The sequence below is a fragment of the Lycorma delicatula genome, chromosome 8 (assembly GCF_047948215.1).
Source record: "Lycorma delicatula isolate Av1 chromosome 8, ASM4794821v1, whole genome shotgun sequence".
NCBI lineage: Eukaryota > Metazoa > Arthropoda > Insecta > Hemiptera > Fulgoridae > Lycorma > Lycorma delicatula.
The window spans coordinates 87608600-87626070 of NC_134462.1; the positions used below are offsets into that span (position 1 = coordinate 87608600).

General features: G+C 28.9%; 1 protein-coding gene across 1 annotated transcript in view; it reads right to left on the minus strand.

Annotated features, from left to right (window-relative positions):
* Positions 1–3507: 3507 nt before the first annotated feature.
* Positions 3508–17471, minus strand: part of Uch (Ubiquitin carboxyl-terminal hydrolase) — a 39796-nt gene continuing 25832 nt past the window's right edge. The window contains exons 6-8 of the mRNA XM_075374160.1: positions 16310–16385; positions 12121–12179; positions 3508–6260 (exon numbers count right to left, since the gene is read on the minus strand). Coding sequence (XP_075230275.1) covers positions 6171–6260; positions 12121–12179; positions 16310–16385 — 225 coding nt within the window. The 3' untranslated portion in view covers positions 3508–6170. The remainder of the gene's footprint in view (positions 6261–12120; positions 12180–16309; positions 16386–17471) is intronic.

The following is a 17471-nucleotide window of genomic DNA, read 5'->3' on the forward strand; positions in this document are numbered from 1 at the left end:
AGATGTAGCAATCATATTTTTCACTTGAAAACAATTTTCTTTAGTGTGTTTCTAACATAGATCCATGTATGAAAAAAATTTCAAATGAAAAACCAACGCAACCATCTCATTAATTTATTTTCTTTACATGTTTACTTACAAAAACTGTTTCTTTTTTTTTCATAAAATGATTTCATTATTGTTTATGTGTTAAGATGTAAGCGAATTTCACGACCCCCCTTTCATATCACGAACATAACACATATGCCAGCAGAACTATGCATTTTAAGAGCAAAATCCCAATGCACATTACAAGAAAACATGTAACAATAACTAATATTACAATTTTTAAATCATAAAAGTTGCAATGCTTAAGAGAATTGACATATTCAATGTTAATCATTCCTGTCAGTGTAGATTACCTCTCAGGTCCAGCTTACCATAGACAACATGCTGGCTATTTTTTTATTAAAATAAACTTTTTGGCTGCATAAATCATAACTGTAAAACATGGGGACTACAGGTAGTTATTTCACTCATAAGTGATTTAATTATCTACAGACAGAAACTAATTACAGCTGTACATTTGCACCAAGCCACAAATAGCTTATATAAACTTATTTGGGATGAAAAATTTAAGTAGAAAAATACAATTTCAGTAAACAAAGTTGATTAAAGTTTCAAAAATATTTTACAAGAAAACTGAATAGATGAAAAAGTAATATTACAATTTGCTTTATCTTTGTAATAACCCTTCATGAGATTTAGTTTATAATCGTTTATTTAAATAACATTATAGGAAAAGATACGGATATTAAAATTCCTAGTCTAGGAAAAAATGTATTCTGTATCACTTACTATTAATGAAATGAATGAGGGATATATCCACCTTAGAAAAGATTACATAGGCTAGCTGAAAAACAATTTTACATTAATTAAAATTATTTTCAATAACCCAACATGCAAGTATTTTATAGAACATTTTTAATTTTTAACCTGTAATACTTAAAAATTCAATAAAATCTAACTAACCATTGGGATAACCAAAAATAACTTTGCATTTCTACCATTAATAAAAAAGTCAAGTTTACAAATGGTTCTTGCCCCAGCTATTGGAATATTATTAGTCCTAAAAAACGTCTGAAGTTCTAAAAAGTGGTAGATACTGTGATTTTGTAAATTAAATGTTTTAGAAATCTATCAATTCTGATAACACAACATTTCCAACTTGAACCCATACACACATGATTGTGCATGTGTGCAAATAAACTGCAGCAAATGTTACTATGAATCTGAATAGAGATAGTCTTGTTAGTTATTCAGATGTAGGCTTAAGGCCCATTTTTTTTTGGAAAATTTAAAATAAAGAAAGTTAGAATGTTTTAAAACAAGTGAGGCAATCAATAATTGGCTGGACAACCTGTAGGTGGATTCTGTTGAATGGGTGTGGAGTACCACACTCCCCATTACAGTTAATACATATGTCCAATCTTTGATTCCATTGTTCAAAACATTGTTTAAATCTGTCTACTGTGTTGCTAGACCTTCCTTGCATTTTTCTTCACCTCATCCATGTTCTTTCCTTTCAGGTCCCTCTTCATCCATGGGAATAAAAAAATTGCATAGTGCTAAATCAGGTGAATAAGGAGGATGGGGCAATGGAATCATACCTTTTGTTAAAAATTGGCACACACAGAGCTGTGTGAGCAGGTACATTGTTGAGAAGACCAGTCTCCCATCTGCCGTGAATCAGACATTTTGCTTCAAACTGTTGCTCAACCTTCTCAGCACCTCCAAGTAGAAACTCTGGTTAATAGTCTAATCTGATTGAAAAAATTCTGAATGCACTACACTTCTAACATTGAAAAAACAAATAAGCGTTGTCTTTATGTTCGACTTCACTTGACAAGCTTTTTTTGGACAAAGTGAGATTGCAGTCTTCCTTCACTGGCTAGATTGTTTGGTTTCAGATTCGTAACCATATCACCACAATTAATCACCAATAATGATATTGGAAATGAAATCTGGATCAGTTTGAGACTGTTCTTTCAAAGTACAGCTTGCTTCCAAGCAATCCTCTTTTTGCTAAGAAGTCAGGAGCTGAGGCATAAACTTTGCAGTGACCCTTCTCATCCCCAAATCTTCCAATAAAAACTCACCAGGTTGGTCTAGTGATGAACACGTCTTGTCTTCCCAAATCAGCTGATTTGGAAGTCGAGAGTTCCAGCGTTCAAGTCCTAGTAAAGTCAGTTATTTTTACACGGATTTGAATACTAGATCATGAATGCCAGTGTTCTTTGGTGGTTGGGTTTCAATTAACCGCACATATCAGGAATGGTCGAACTGAGACTGTACAAGACTACAAGTCAATTACACTCAAACATATCATCCTCTGAAGTATTATCTGAACGGTAATTACCGGAGGGCTAAACAGGAAAACAAAAAAAAAATCTTCCAATAAAATTCGCTAACTATGGTCCAGGTTATCCAGATAACTTCTCAATTTCTTCAAAGGTACATTGTTGATCTTCAAGATAATTGAAACTTATAGATAACTTCCTCATACAGGAAGTTGAAGGAAATCTAGAACAAGAATGGTCATCACATGACATTCACCTTTTTCTGAAACATGAGAAACAATACTCGTACACTTCATTTTTTACCATAGCAGTATCATTGTAAATTTTTTTCAACATTGCAATAGTTTATGTGGCATTTTTCCCTAGCAGGAAGCAAAACTTCACAGTTGCAAACGGTTCAGTAAAGTTAGCTACGACAAAGGCTAAAGAAGCATACAAAACAGCTTTCATAAAAAAAATTCAGAGGTCAGACATAATCTCCCGAGTTGATGCCACTTGGCAGACCAGCACAGAAAAAACATCACTTGATGATCTAGATGGAGATCAGAGTATAACAGAAACTTCACCTAGCAGAATACAATTCTGATTATTTTTGGGTACTACCTTATATATGTATATAAACTGAAAGTTATAAACTTAATTTCATACAAACTGGGCAGTAAAAATAATCAAAAATTGGCTTTATTTAATTTCCCCTGATTTCTTTCAATTAACTTAAACTTTATTTTACACCTAAGTGAAAAACAAGAATACTTTTTATAAAACTATTGCTCTGTTTTGATAAAGTGAGACAAAAAATTTGTATATAATGTTAAGTATAACTCTCATTACTAATGACACTAATCAATTATATAAAAATAATGAAAACAAAGCTAAAGAATAAATACTGACACTCTCACAACATAAATTTACAAACTGCTTTGATGCTATCAATGCATTTCAAACAAGATAATGGATAATCTGTGGTGGTTGTGCCCATGAAATGGAAATGGGATTCTGCAGCACAAAACAGTCACTTAATTGTAGGAAACTACCAATCTAATGTTCTTTTATTTAATTTTCTGTCATTTTAAACTGTAACTAATTAGAATGAAACAATATAGATCAAAAAAGTAATTTTTTTAAACCTAAAAAGAAAAACCATAACATTAAAATTAAAAAAAAAAAAAATGTTTACAAAATCTTTTATTTGCCACAAATAAAATACATAATATAGGTATGCAGGTAGTAGTATATAAATGCATTAAATACAATAATTTTTGGTCGTTGCATTTATTTCAGTAACATAAAATTAATATAGCTCATCAATATACTACACCAATAAAAGCCAATATTTCATTATCTCACTTTACAAAATCGCACATACAAAAAAATGCTGGCAGTTTGGCTGATAATACATATAAACTAGCCGTATATAAGTTAAAGTACATTCAACACAGCAGTCAAGAATTTTATGTTTAAATAAATTTATCAAAAATATAAGAGTATGTAATAATAAACTGTTTTATGTATAAAATCAATAAAAACAATTTAATAAACTATTTTATTAATTTACCTCTAAGATATCCATACAAAAAATGGAGCTAACCAAGTAAATAATTTTCATTGTATAAGAAATAATCCTTTGTAAATGTATATGTGCAAGAAAATATGTTATTAATTTTTATTTTTTTTATATTAACTTTTTTTAGACAAAATTCACCGTCAAATTACCTAACACCAATGCAACAATTAAAAATTATTTTTTTTTTTTAATATATAACATTTTAATAATTTTATATTATAATACTAAACATAATTAACATTTTTCAAAATAAATATAAACAATTAAAAACATAACATGATAAGATGATTAATATTGTATAAAAAAAATACAGAACATTTTCTTGACTGCAATTAAAGACTGCTATAATATAACACACACATCAAATAATATGTGATAGCAAATAAAAATATATAGGCACATCATATAATCCACTGAAACACAGTAAAAAAAAATTATACAATTAATTTTAATGAATAGCCTCATAAAAAAATAATAAAAAATTGTGTGACTAGATAATGAATGAGTTTATCTATATAAGTAAAATAAAATTCACAGTAACAGTTTTAATAACATTTTACTCTTCTTCTATCCAATTCCATCTAACTGTTGTAAACAATAGCATTTCTAAAAAATGTAATGAATATACAAATAAATATATAAAACAAATACATATAAAAATGAAAAACTGAAACTAATCACTAAAAATTCTTTGGTCTTCAAAATATTTAATTAGAAAAAAAAATAATAGGTTATAAACACACTGAAGATTGCAGGAAAAATTACACTTAGCAGAAAACTTTCAGACAAAAAAACAAAATATATAGATTAATATTTTTAATGCGTAATTAAATAAATTAATACTGGCAAATATATTTATTTTTATAGAAAAAAGTATACTGGCATATACACAAAAAAAAAGTAAAGTAATGAAAATTAAGGCCCTTTCATTGTATTACATTTGCTTAAAAAATAATTAATAAAATCAATATCAGAAAAATCATTTTTTTTATATTTTTAAGGATGACTGAATATATCTTACATTTAATTAACAAAGTAATTTAATATAATGATGTATTTATATGATACTTTTTTATTATATTATTTTAGATAGTTAACAAAGATAACACATTCTAAATATTTAAATCAAACATCATTCATGGTTCACACACCATACCAGCACTATCACTACTCAGCCAACTGGGCCAATTTCATCAATTAGCATTTCAAGTGCTGATTCATTTACGTATTTAAATTTATAGGCACTATCATAAGTCAGAACAGCATGAGGGAAATAAAATACTTATTAAATATTTTTATACAAAAATATTCTAATTAATTTACTTTTAGAATTATTTTTAATCTCTTATTTTTTTAAATCCACTGTAAAAATGATGTAAATAATTTAACTTACCGTCAAGTAATTTATCTTTCATCAATTAGATAACCGAATTAAAAAGAAATAAAAAACAAGGAAAAGCTATGTGAAATCTATCTCCTGCAATTGCTGTTCAAGAAAAATATCATTAATTCTGAAATACTAATGCATTTTATACATAAAATAACAAAAAAATAATGAGTCGGATCAAACAAACACGTAACACACTAACCAATCCATAAGACAGTTATAACTTTAAATGAAAACTTTTACAACATTTTTCAAGCAACTTTATACTCAAGTCCTATCACTCTATAACCTATTCTTACCTTAAATTCAGCTGTATTTGAATATTCAACACTGCTGTTAGGCCAGGTTAATTTCTCAGAGGAAAGCAGCTTAATTTCAAAAGCTAGACCAAAAATTACTTGTTAAGTCATTTACAGAAAAATATACATTGAAATGTAGTAGTTAAACAAGCAAGCAGTTAATAGTGTATACAATGAAGGGATGTAATTATTTAAAAAAAAATAAAATGAAAAAACATTGTATAAAACATAAAAACCATTCAATTATACATAATAATAGTAATAGATTATGGTGTAATATATTAATTACAAATATAACAATTTGGTTCACTACTAAATAATAAATTACATAATTTTAAAGGAACAAAATAATACATGAAAAAATTAATTTAAATAACAAACAGCACAGTCTTGAGCACCATTGATATCAGTGAAGGCAAGCAACAAGTGCTGATGTGATGAGAATGCATAGTACATACTGCAATTATTATTTCGGTGAATCGTTTTGTCTGTCTGTTCAATTTATAATTTTTTCTTTGTAATTGTATGGTCAGATTCAAATCAGCAGTAAATCACAGTATACAGCTTGTTTGGTCACAATCTTATACGGTAGCTGCAGTCAAGGCGACCAGAGTGAAATGCAAATCATCAGGATCACGCTCCATATATTGCCTAACAACCTTTGCTGCATCCTAAAAACAAATTACAGATTTTATTAGCTACATGAAACAAGTATTCATTAAAATTATTTTTGAATTAAATTAATTATACTGTTTGTTTAACATTAGTAAAATTATGTCGTAAAAATTTTATTTTCAATACACAAAATTAGCTTTTTTCTTAAGCCTAATATATCTGTTTGTATGATAAGTTTTTACTATACACTGCTTGTCTAAATTACAAAATAAGTATATTAAAATAAAATTACATAGAAAAGTATGAACCTTTCTTTTGTCTGTGTATTTTTTGTTATTTTATGTATAAAATGCATTAGTAGTATTACAGAATTAATAATGATATATTTTCTTGAACATCACTAAATGTTCATAAAAATAGATGTCATCCTTTGGATAAAAAACTAAATTGTATTAATATAGTTAATACATTTATTATTAACAAATGTTTTTTTATTTTAGCAAGTAATGTTCCTTTCTGCAGAGTAAATCAATAGGAAACTAAAAAATGTCTATCATTTTCAATAACTGTAGTTTTATTAGTTTGCTGTTGGAAGAAATAAGTCTGTTAAAATAATATTGGATGTAATGATCTTAATAACATAAATTTGACTGTTAAATTTTTTTATATATTCAACTGTGCAAAAATCTAATCATAACAATTACAAATGACTTAATTTTTTTGTAGTTGGACTCCAAGTCGATAAATAATTATTAATAGCATTACATTATGAAACAAAATTTTATAGTATTAATATAAAATGTAGTACTAGTAATTTGTATATGTATTAAAGTATTATACAAATACAAACAATCAATAAATTTCACAATCAGATTTAACTCTAAACTAAGTTTTATATTCTATTCATTAAGAACAGTTTTAATTAACAAATGGATATCCATTAGATCTGGGTGAAACCACTGTTTAATTTTCAATTATTTGTTTAAAGTAGTCTGACAAAAATGGACAAAAACATTTACTATACGTATATAGTAAACGTATACTATAAATATGTTTCATCATATTTAGCCTTAATTAGTCAATTTCTTAAAACTCCTCATGCTGAGAGCACTCCTTAACAGTTGGCCTTTTTTTAATACACTGCTGGTAAAAAGCAGTTTAACTGTTAATACAACAGTTTTCAGAAAGTATCTGATCATTTTTTTACATATATATTCTTATATATAAATTAAGAGAAGTGATATAACTGTGCACAAAATGACAAATTCAATTATGACATTAACATTTAATAATGAAAATCATTGGTTAAACAACCAAAAAATTTCAAATATCACTACTGGTAATGATGGTTCCATATATGACTTTACAAAAAAATTAGGCACAAACAAGAAGTGACTACAAAATTTATGGCAAATCTGCTTTTCATTGAAGATCAAAATAAGATTAATTTCGATCCACAAGACATGCTATGCTGGAGAGCCCAAACGGTGATTCTAATTTCCTTTAAGATTATAATTAGTGATGAATCTTGGGTGTACAGATGCAACCCAGATATCTAAGCTCAATCAGCATCATCTACAAAGCTGAAAAAGACAAGACAAGTGAGGAGCTGAAAGAAAGTGAAACATTTCCATCAAATACCAAAACGTACACTATAGGCACCTAAAGGCCAAACTGTCAGCAAACAGTACTATCTGGAAAGTTCTGTGTTGTTTTATAATGCATTTTGGTCCAAAAGATCAGACTGCAAGTGGGAATCGTACAAGTGGAAGTTACAACACTGCACAACACATCTACCCATTCATCATGTCTATTCCAGGATTTCTTGGTCAAGTATGGAATTTTCCAAATCCATCAGGTCCCTTACTCATCAGAAGATGGTTTGTCATTTCTGGTTGTTTCCCAGGCTGAAATTGATACTTTAAATCCCAACTTGACAGCCAGATGATATAATGTATGATAGGACAGCTGGAAGCCATTCAAAAACAACCACGAAAAATGTTTCAATATGACTAATTATAGCTATAAAAACTGATTGTGGCTTTAAACTGATTATGCCTATGTTAAATAAAATATTTGTCAGTAAATTTATAACAATCTGAAAAAAGCGCAATTTCCATTTCACAATTGTTTTTATTTTTTTATTTTTTTTTTTTGAGCTGTATCTTAATGAATGTCATAAGTTTACTCTTCCACTCTTACTTCCAACCAAATCGATATCAGTAGCATTACTGAAAATTTGACACCATGTAATGCTATCATTTTTTACCATAGCTCTACAGCTATGGGGAAAGAAGAAAAATATGGTAATCTGTCAAAAAATGGGGTATGAGTTTTTTCATTTCTTGACATTTCATGAATCAAGAACCCCCCCAAAAAATGGAGGGTAATGTTGTTCATACATATATATGTACGTACACGTGTTGGGGGTGTTTGAAGCTGAACTGATTTTGATAAAATTCTATACAGACTTATGTATACGAAGCAATTTGTTGGTTAATTTTGAGATCAATATTTCCAGTGGATTGGGGGGGGAGGGTTTGGAGAGTCAATTTTCTCAACATTTTGCAAAAACCCAGTTTATTTAAACTTAATACATGTGTGCATGCTTATCTTATCTTTTTTTTGAATTTGCCGCAAATTTTCCCCTTCCCAAAAAAAAAACTTGTATGAATTTAAAAAATGCATAAAAAATTGATAAAAATTTTATAAAATTGAAATTTTTTTTAAATTTAACTTTTAGTAATAAATAATATTAAATAAAATTTCATCATAATTCACCCCCATCCTAAAAAAGGAATCTTAGGTATCTCCATTATATAAGAATAAATAACTAATGCTAGCATAAGTATTACAATTTTGTTGTAAGCTTTAACAAGCACTTAAAAGTCATATGATGCTTTGAATTAATTTCACTACCCAACATCTTTACAATTTATAAGGTTTAGACTTGAGCTTGGTGCTGAAAGTGGAATCTTTCACTCAACCATTTATAAATCACTCCCAAATTGCATAGTTTATCTCATCATTATTTGTAATCATTCATTTACTCTCGCTACCATTCTTCTTTGTCCATCTACGATTACTGCATTCACTGTCTTTATTACATTGAAAATGAAAAACCAACACAATGATTAAATTAACGGAATTCAGACAATTAAAAAAAAAACCAACAAAAACTGTTACTACAGCGTAATACTGATACATAAAGTATTCATTCCATTCAATTTAACTGCAATGGGAGTAACAAAAATAAAAGCTGTCACAGAAACTCTGGACAGAAAAACTAACTAACCAGGACCATATCATGAGTGGAGATGGGTTAATTAAAACAACCCAAGAATAATAAAATGTGCAAAGAGAAAATGAAAAAGAGTAGATATAGTCAATCTAAAAAAAAAAAAAATTCATCTGTCAGAAAGCATGTAATACACAAGAAAAGAGATTAACATGGTGCAAAGAACCTGCCTCAGAACAGAATACCATATGATGATGATGATTGCATTCATTAAAGTAAGTATTGCAGCATTAATCATTTCAGTACCTCAAAACAGCAGAATACACTAATACAAAAATAGTAATCTAATCATTACTATATATCCCATCATTCATTTACTCACTCCCACTTTTCTTACAGATTACTGCATCACTGTTTCTTATTACATTAAAAATGAAAAACCAGCACAGCAATTAAATTAATACAATTAAAATAAAACCAATAAAAACTATTTTTACAGCATAATATTTATACAGTATTCATTTCATCCTTACCTTTTATCTATAGTTTACTATAAGAGATAAAAGGTAAACATTATTTAACAATCTGGTACAATATAATTTATTACATATTACAATCGGTTTCCAAAAAATTCTATAAAGTACTTCGTTTCAAGTAAGTATTAAACCAACATATCAATGATAGAAATAACATGTTTACAAAGTTAAAATTCAATCATAATTCTATATTACCAGAATAAAACAAGGATATGCTGTCAAATTATATCTACAAGGATGGAAGAAGGATCACTTTCCATAAAAAACCACAATTGTATTGGTTCAGTATAATTCTACAGCAAAAAATCCTTAAAAAAGAATTGTAAGCGTTATATACTAAGGAATGATCAAGGCCGAGAATTTCTTCACCACATTATTGAGAGATCCTTTAAAATCTTTTACTGCATGTCATATATTAAACCAGCATTTTTTATTATAATTAATGCTCAACAGACTAACACATTTCATTGAAAACCAACCAAGTATTTTTAAACTTGTGAAGTTCACACTAAAAAAATTTCTAATAAGTTTTCTAATTAATTTGGCATAAACCAAAAACTGTACTACATTAATGCAACACTTATTTAAACGATGATTGTTCGTGTGCGATCAAGGTAATCATAGTTTGTTTCTATATTTTGCAATTTTTCTAAGTCTTATAACTGTCACATTAACTGATGTTATACCAAATCATAAACTTCTTTAACGTTTAAGTATATAGTACCAGAAGTATATTATAAATTCATATAAAAAATGCGGGAAAAAAAATGTAGTTGCAGTTCTCATATAAATTCAAGCTACAAAATCCACCAATCCATTCAAAACCTTCCTTATTTACAAGTTTTTTGAATGAAAATTGGAGAATTTAAGAGGAAATTTATCCTTCAGTAAAAGTTTTTAATGACAAAATTTGGTTAAATACCACTCTTAAATAAGGCATGGAATTATTCCAATAAGAGGTACTTCTTTTGTTGGTTCATTACCCCTGTCCACCATCCCCCGTTCATTATCCATCTATCAGTTACTACTTTTATAAGTTTATGCGGGAATTCTTGTCACCTGCGTCTGACTAATGATAAACACCTTATAATTCATAAAATATCAGCTTTTTAATTGGGGAACAGATAAATGGGAAGCAAATCTGGCTATGTGAACTTTGCTTTTTGTCAAGGAGTTACAAAAAAAGGCTAACTAGTTGCTGAAATGCCTATTGAGTGAATATGAGTTTGCTGTACCTATTATTCAAAGTCAAGTTTAGAGGATAATGACAAGAAGGAATTAAATGTAAAAAATGGTGGTCATATTTCTTCTACATCTTTTGCCAAGAATTACAGATGGATCAAATTATAAATACAAAAGAGAAAATAAGAACAGGTGTAACAGACTAAAATGAATGTTGATAATACTAATGTATTTTTTCAAATGGATGACATCAAGCCAACTAATAATTATGGAGCATAATTTCAATTAACAGGAAGAACAATTAGGATGTTTAGGAGTTGAAAGTGAACATCCAGAGCTTCAAATCAGAAGGACACAAATCAGCTCTTACAATGCTACAGAGTGTTCCAGTTACACTGAAAAAATAACATTCACCTGGGTTACATTTAAAAATTCATAAAATTACAATTTAATAGTACATGTCATGATTGTAATAATACCTATTTTATACCACGTAAATAAAGCAGTATAGCACACATTTTTTATTGATATCAATAAAAAAAATTATAGTTTGCAAATAGTAAAAAATATAAATAGTAATATAATTTTTTATGGAAAATAAACATTAATTGACAAACTACAGAAGTGGAAAAATACTCATTTCCCATTATAGTTATTTTAACATCAACATAAATAACACTTTTTATTTACACAATCAATTTTGGATAATTAATGTATAGAATAAATAAATTATAGAAGCATGGATATAATTTTAAATCTGATAAACAAAAATTATATAACTGTCTTAAAAATAAACATATTCTTTTCTTAATCTTACAGTTTTTAAGTCAAAAGCCAAACACCTTCCTTGAAATAAAAATTAAATAAATGAAACGCCATAAAAATAAATTATCAAAATAATACCTTCTAATAGTTAATATACTACAAATAATTTACTACACATACATAAAGACCACATACCTCAAGCAAATTATCTGGTGTTGTAGAGCCATGATTAATTGGAAATTCTTTACGTCCATCTGGAATATTAAATAACTTTATAAACAAATTTATGAAAAAAAAATCAAAATAACTAAATCATTATTTACATAAGACTATCTGAAAGAATTTTATTGATAACTGAGATAACAGTAATATTATTCACAACTTACTATAAAACAACCAAGATTTACACTTTGCAATAAAATAATTCCAAAATTCAGAAGAAAAAAATCAATTCTTTAAAAATCATCTATTTAATTAAATAAACCAGAAAGTGGAACCACTGGGATAACCTGAATACCTATACAGGTTACAAAATACTTATTCTCTTTAATTATTAGAGGAAAAATCTTTTGTTATAGCAGACACTTGCGTTAACACTAAGTCATTGAGCAGTAAACATCATCAGACGCTCCAATATCTACCAGTACTGCAGATGGGATGGATGCCCCTACTGGAAGAGGCCTTGACTTCCCTCTGGAGTTGGTTGTTTGTCAGTAACAGTTGGATAACTCTGTGATGGAGCTGCAATGTGGGAGGTTGTAGGCATTGTCCTTGCTCCCGAAAGCGGACCAGAGCAGAGAGTTAGGGTATATTTTCATTAGAGGCTTATTAAATTTGTGAATCTGTTTCTTGATTTTTAAGTGAATCATGAGGATTTCGATAAATTGTATTGTAGGACAAAATTGTTGTTGCGATCAACATTTGTTTTGTTGATATGGGGGATAGTATTTTTGATGTTTCAAAAGACTCATCAAGCAATGATACGAGAGCATAGTCCAACTGAAGTTAGATGTAGGAAGAGATTTTATATGAAACCTTCAGTGTTAAGAGGAAGGTGCAGGAATCATGCTTCCACGAATTAATCTAATAGAAAGGTGTGTTAAGTTGTGGTAGGTGGTCATGGTTGGAAAAGGCCATATGAAGTTTAGATGGTCTAAAAGAAGACCTCCAGTAAAGCCCATCGGGGCTAGGAAGAAGGGGATGGTGTGGTGACCAGGATTGTCACAAGATAATATACTGTCTTCCCCTACAGGGGTTAGGATATACCAAAATTCTTTCAAAGAAATTACCATAATTCCTTCCTCAGATAGTTTTATTCTGTTTTGTTTTGCTTTGCTGTGGTGGTGTATAATATTTCATTAATATTTACCCAGTTACCTGATAATTTAAACATTTCTAATTAAAATAGTTTTATTTTTTAAAAATCCAACATTAATAACTACCTCGTTCAACGCTGATATATTTGTTTCAATGGCTCTTGAAAGTTTTTGGAAAAAACAAAAACTGTGTTTGAAACTTAAATAAAGCTTGCAACTTCCAAACCAATTTTTAGAGTTAGAACAAGATGAAAGATTTCCTAAACCTTCATTTATTATATTAAATCTTTTATGTAATTTTAACAGAAAAAAAATCATTTTTGTTGTCCAGCAACATTTACAAAAATTGATTTGAATGTATCTCAAAAAAAAGAAAAATGTTTAACAGTAAAGATTATAAGGATTATTATTTAATAATATTAAAACCACCAATAAAAGCTTAAAAAAATCATAAAACTCACAATAATCATTAAATTAATTTTTATTAATGTAACTATAAATGTTAATTGTAAAAAAAAGTAATTTAATAATTAGTTGTGTAGCTTTTTAATACTTCTAACTTTCAACTAAAAACTAAACACAATCTTTCAGAAAAAAATTAATGTCAGTGTGTTTAAAAGAAAGATGACAGATTGCAGCTCATGGATGTTTTCAATTGTGTACATCGAGGCAAATAGTTTATAAGAGTCAGAGTTGATGAGAAGGAAGGTTCATGAACTAGGTTCTCAAAACTCAATTACGCATCATAAATGAACAAAATTTATTAAACAGCTTTATGTAACAGGATGTATTAAAAGTTATGAATTCTTGCTGAAACCAAATAAGATGAAATCAATAAAATAAGAATGTAAAGCTCACTAGGAAAACTGTTATTCCATACAAAAAAAATGCTATTCAAATTTTCAAACAAGCAAATAAGTTACAGCATTAAGGAGAGTTGAAAGTTTTTTTTTTACTTTTTTTTCTTTACTTAAAATGTAATTTATTTATTCTTTCACCTTATAATGACCAAACGAAAGGAATATTTAAAAAGAGTACATAAAGGAAATGGGTATTATAAAAAAGGTATTCATGGAAAAAACGAACCCACTAACAGTTGCGATTATACACATATCAAAAATCAAGTAGTTCACAACCTAGTTCGTCAAAAAGGAAACTGCATACAAGTCACATTAGTTTTGAAGAATTAACAGTCTCAGCAATTTAATTACTAATTTTAAAAGTTTAGTTTCATTATTTACTAGTTGTGTACATTGTAAAAAGTGCAGTGAAGTAACTTTAGAAAAAGAATAAAAAATATCTTGCAAGTTAGTTGTATTATGTATGAACTGTTGGGAGAAAATTGTGAGGTTACAGCTATTATGGGTGGTTACAGATTAGGTTATGGATGTGGAGGTGTTATCTAAATATTGTAATGGGTGTTTGTCTGCAAAAACTGCAAATGAAAAAGAAAAACAAACATGAAGTACTGCCAAAAAAATTATGAAGAATCCAATGATGATGGTCCGATGTTCTAAGGTTCAAATCCTAGTAAAGGTAGTTTTACTTTTATATTGATTTGAATACTAGATTGTGGATATTGGTGTTCTTTGGTGGTTGGGTTTCAATTAAACACACTCTCAGGAATGGTCGACCTGAGACTGTACAAGACTACACTTCATTTAAAATTCACACACATCATCCTCTGAAATAATACCTTATGGTGATTCCAGAGGCTAAACAGAAAAAGAGAGATATGCACTACATTCCATAGAGTGGCTGGGAAGTCAGCATACCCTAAAGTTAACAAAAAATATGAGTTAGGATATGTGTTTAGAACATAAGATATTTTTGTTGGGGTTGGTTGGCAACAGTTTTTTACATCACACACTGAGTAAAATATAGTTGTGCTAAAATGGCTGAAGTAGTTACAGCATTGAGGAGCGGTTAATGACAACTGTTTGGGTTCATGAACAACATATGAATCAAACAATGAAGCCAATTACTGATATGTTTTGGCAACGCTTTAATAAGCTGCCACCACGAAAAGCAACAGTGTTGGTTTGGGAAAAACATGCGTTTGAATTAGGCAGTGTTAAAGATAGGTAAACCAAACTAAACACGGGTTACAAACTGTGCTGCTGTTGCAGTTTCCATTAAACAATCCTTAATGAAATCAACTCGTAAACAGTCAGCTCAACTTTGTATACCGTGGACGACAATGCAAAATCATATGAAAAAAAGGACTCAAAAGTTACGCCAATCCATCCGATGTTCATCAGTGAACTGTCAGATGCAGACATGGAACGTCGAGCTGCATCCTGCCAGACTATTAGAAAATTCCCTGCTGCACTCCACTATGGAAAGGTGTTCAAATGAGCAACCTATCGCAGTTCACGTGCCAGAAATGTGTTATTTTGAGCAAAAGAAAATCCTTATTACATGACAGAGTTTGAAAGAAATCCATTGCACGTAATGATATGGGCTGGAAATGACAGCTTGTCATTTGTTTGGTTCTTATTTTTTTGAAGAAAAGTGAATGCACAAACTTATTTAGAGATGTAGCCTCCAAGAGAAGGACATCATGGAACGTGTATGGTTGCAGCAGAATGGAGCGCCTGCACATTTTGCTCTATCAGTCTGCATATTTCTAAATAAAAAATGTCCAGGATATTGGACTGGCCACGGTACTCCATAATCATGGCCATCACGAAATCCATATCTCATCACACCAGACTATTCATAATGGGGAATTATCAAGGCACACATATCTGCACCACAAATGAAGAATTTGTGATGCTTGAAGGATGCCTTCCATAACGTAATACCAGAAATGCCCTATCGCATGTCACAAAAGAAATGGTGACGTATTAAATTGTGCATGCGACATGAAAGCGAACACACAGACCCACTGGACCATTAAAAGTAACATTATGTATCAATTGAGTATATAAAATAATTCATTATTATATCGCATTTTTCATTTATAACTCGTATAATTTTGGTTCTAATTTTAGGGGGCACAGTGGCTTCCCGACCACATGTAGAAACAATGTTCAATAATTTTTTTCTTTTTTTTAATAACTTACCCAATTCAAAAAGATCACCATCCTTATGGACAAACGCTACAAAATGGAAATTAACTGGATCTGTTGGTTCAGGAGCCTGAAAGTAAAAATAAATAATTTAAATTTGGTATACATGATTATTGTGATAAGTTAGATGCAAATTGAATTCTTCAATATTTATAAATCCATAGTACACAAATTAAGCACGTAAAACAACTGTTTCGAGGTGTAGAAAGAGAAGTTTTTTAATTTAATAATCTGATAACAATAAATAAACGAATGGATTAAAAATAAGATCACAAGATTAAAACAAAATAATAATTAACTGCAAAGGCACTTTTCTAGTACCAATTTTAATTTGAATGGCAATTACAATAAATTTAGTTTTAGAAATATCCCTTATAAACTGCGTTTATTTCATTTTATTGGTATTCAGCTAAATAAAACTTCTAACATTTTTTATAAATATTAAAAATGATTAACTACTCATTTTAAATTACTGGAAAATTTTCTTTCAAATCTTTTTGGAGCTCATTATGTATTGTGGCACCAGTAACTCAACTAACAATGGAGTTTCATAAGTAGCTCCAAAAATTTTTACAGAAAAACAATTTTCCATATAATTTTACACTGCATTAATTACAGATGTAGGCATTTCACTTGGCATGTAGCTTGTCAGCATAGTCTCTGTTCCTTTTCATCCCCAGTCCATTGTCTAGAGTAGTTTCAAATAACTAATTAAGATTCATTCACAACTATAATAGCTTGTTAAGTTTGTCATGTAAATTGGCTAATTATATCTGTTTAGATTCTTATTTTCATTGCCGTAATAAAATTAAAGATAAGGTAATAAAATATAACAAACTAAAATTTGCTTGATAATTAAAACAGAAATCAATATATGTATGAAACACTATTGAATGGAAAAAACTGTTCTTTCTTGAAAATTTGGATTTTTTTTTAAACACCAGGATTGAATTGTTTTAGGAAATGGTTAAGTAGTTTATATGAACCTTATATGAACACAAATAAATTTATCTTAATGTTCTTGTTATCAAATTTAAGATAAAGATGCATCAAATTAATTAACAAAGAAAATGTCCACATTTTTGATCCAGCACTTTTGATAACTTAAAAAAAAGAATATTTCAAAGAATCATAAAATAAAAAAAGAAATACAAAA